Source organism: Penaeus chinensis, chromosome 20 (genome assembly GCF_019202785.1).
Source record: "Penaeus chinensis breed Huanghai No. 1 chromosome 20, ASM1920278v2, whole genome shotgun sequence".
NCBI classification, from domain to species: domain Eukaryota; kingdom Metazoa; phylum Arthropoda; class Malacostraca; order Decapoda; family Penaeidae; genus Penaeus; species Penaeus chinensis.
In genome coordinates, this window is record NC_061838.1 from 23008096 (window position 1) to 23010629 (window position 2534).

At 28.0% G+C, this 2534-nt stretch overlaps 1 protein-coding gene across 1 annotated transcript in view; it reads right to left on the reverse strand.

Moving 5' to 3' along the window:
• The window catches only part of LOC125036034 (xaa-Pro aminopeptidase 3-like), an 11775-nt gene extending 10550 nt beyond the window's left edge, over window positions 1-1225 (reverse strand). Inside the window, exon 1 of the mRNA XM_047628398.1 lies at window positions 1125-1225. Coding sequence (XP_047484354.1) covers window positions 1125-1185 — 61 coding nt within the window. The 5' untranslated portion in view covers window positions 1186-1225. The remainder of the gene's footprint in view (window positions 1-1124) is intronic.
• Between the last annotated feature and the right edge of the window lie 1309 nt (window positions 1226-2534).

The following is a 2534-nucleotide window of genomic DNA, read 5'->3' on the forward strand; positions in this document are numbered from 1 at the left end:
ACACATACATATACACACACATATATATATATATATATATATATATATATATATATATATATACAAATATATATGACTATACATATACATACATACATATATATATGTAAGTATATATAATTACATATGTACATATACATACATACATATATATATATATATATATATATATATATATATGTATATATGTATATGTATATATACATATATATATATATATATATATATATATATATATATATATATATATGTATGTATATGTATATATACATATATATGTATATGTATATTCATATATTTGTATATATGTATATGTATGTGTATATACATATATATATATATATATATATATATATATATATATGTATATATATACATATACATACATACATACATTATATATATATATATATATATATATATTTATATATATCTATATTTATATATATATATAGATAGATAGATAGTTAGATATACATATACATACACATACATAGTATTGTTACCAAGACCAATGCACCCTCCACAGATGAAGTCCCAAAATCAGGGTGTCTTGCGAACCCAAAATCCAAACATAACCTTTCCTACTTTCTATTTATTCCCTTGAGTGGGGGGGGGGGGCATGTACCTCCCTTTACAATCACATTGTGCTGAAAAAATGCAATGTCAAGAACTCTGGCTGTGTGAAGGTGTTGTGGACTTAGTCTCTGAAATGAGATATGTTGCAGATATTTTGGTAATTTTGCAATAAATGTAAAGATGCTGTAGTTGTACCTGTTATTTATTACTCCATTTTTTATGCTCTGTAGGATGGCAGTGTCCATTTCCCTCTGTCTCTGTGCATTGCTCTGGTACCCTTGTACAAGTGTATGTGTATATATATAATATACATATATATATATATATATATAATATAAATGCGTGTGTATTCATGTACACACATATATACATGTATGTTTATATGTAAGAATATTTTCAAGTCTAAAGGAGAAAGGAGTACAAAACCGTAGGTTTAGATTGAACTTCTGAATAACGATACACTGATGGATATCTTGACAAATCACTTGTTAGAATTTCCACAGATGGTGAGACTAATATGTCTGAAACCAAATATTTATACTTACTCGTTGAAAGTCTCTTCGTTTTATCAACAATTACACGACACGACCTTCTGAATACATCCATAATCGAGACTTTCAAGGTTTGTTTTGACGATCAGCTGTTTCGATTGTCCCACAATGCAACGGGGGGTGGGGGGGGGGTGGCGGGACTTTCAAACTTTGTTCACGGGAATTACATCTTATCATTTTGTAAGTTCTTGCGATACCTATCCAACCTTAAACTAAAGGTATATTCCTCTAATTTAATTTCATCTTAAAAAAGAAAAGATTGATTCTCATCATGCAGACACCTTAGTTATATTGAAAACTTTCAAACTTTGTTCACGGGAATTACATCTTATCATTTTGTAAGTTCTTGCGATACCTATCCAACCTTAAACTAAAGGTATATTCCTCTAATTTAATTTCATCTTAAAAAAGAAAAGATTGATTCTCATCATGCAGACACCTTAGTTATATTGAAAACAAAGCTATATTAAGCAAAAATGTTATCTTGCCTTGCAGTCTATTACAGTTCAGCCATAAATATAATCAGAGGAAAAATATATGAATTCATTTTTCAGTGGTTTATATGTTTGTGTGATTTGTGTACCCAAGATGAAAGGATCTCTGCCATTCACATACATGAAAATGACTTAATTGGCTAAATGCAATTGTTTTTACTGTGCGGTTTTACACTCAGATATTTTGGTATTGTTAAAAATTCATTATTTTCAACATTTTTCGAAATAAAGACATTCCAGTAAAGCTTGATTCTTGTTTCACATAAAGTTCTAAGCCTTTTTGTTTTATTCTTTGTAAAAAACAGATTGCCTAAATTATTTGAGGCAAGATTTTTAAAATTTACTTTCCTTCAAGTCAGCAATTAGTTAAAATAACGATTCTTCAGAGTAGCATTGCAGGATTTTCTTTCGAGGAATATCTAATTTTGAATATGTTGCAAATAGAAAAAAAATCCTTAATATATGCTCATGTAATACATAAATATATGTCAACCATTCCTTAATTAAAGTAGATGAAATAGCAGCATAAACTCATTTTTATACACACCTTAAACATTTCATTACCAATTGTAATTCCTTTTCATGTATCCAGGTGTCAATGAATTTTAATAATTTGAAATTAGCCTAAATGATGTTTCATTTATACAACATAAATCCTTTTTTAGGGAGTTCAATTCTAGTTTAGCAAGTGAGAAACTTGTCTAAGATCTTTTGAATAGTGCATATTTTCTGCAGGCCAATGTTTTCTTACAGGATGCAAAACATGTGAATGTTACTTTCCATTATTTATCCTCTAAAGAATATTCACATTTTCCACTTTCAAGAAACAGGATACATTTTCTCCCTAAATATTCAATATAAACTCTTGTTGCATAATAAAAACATATATTCTAGGATATGAATAACTCAG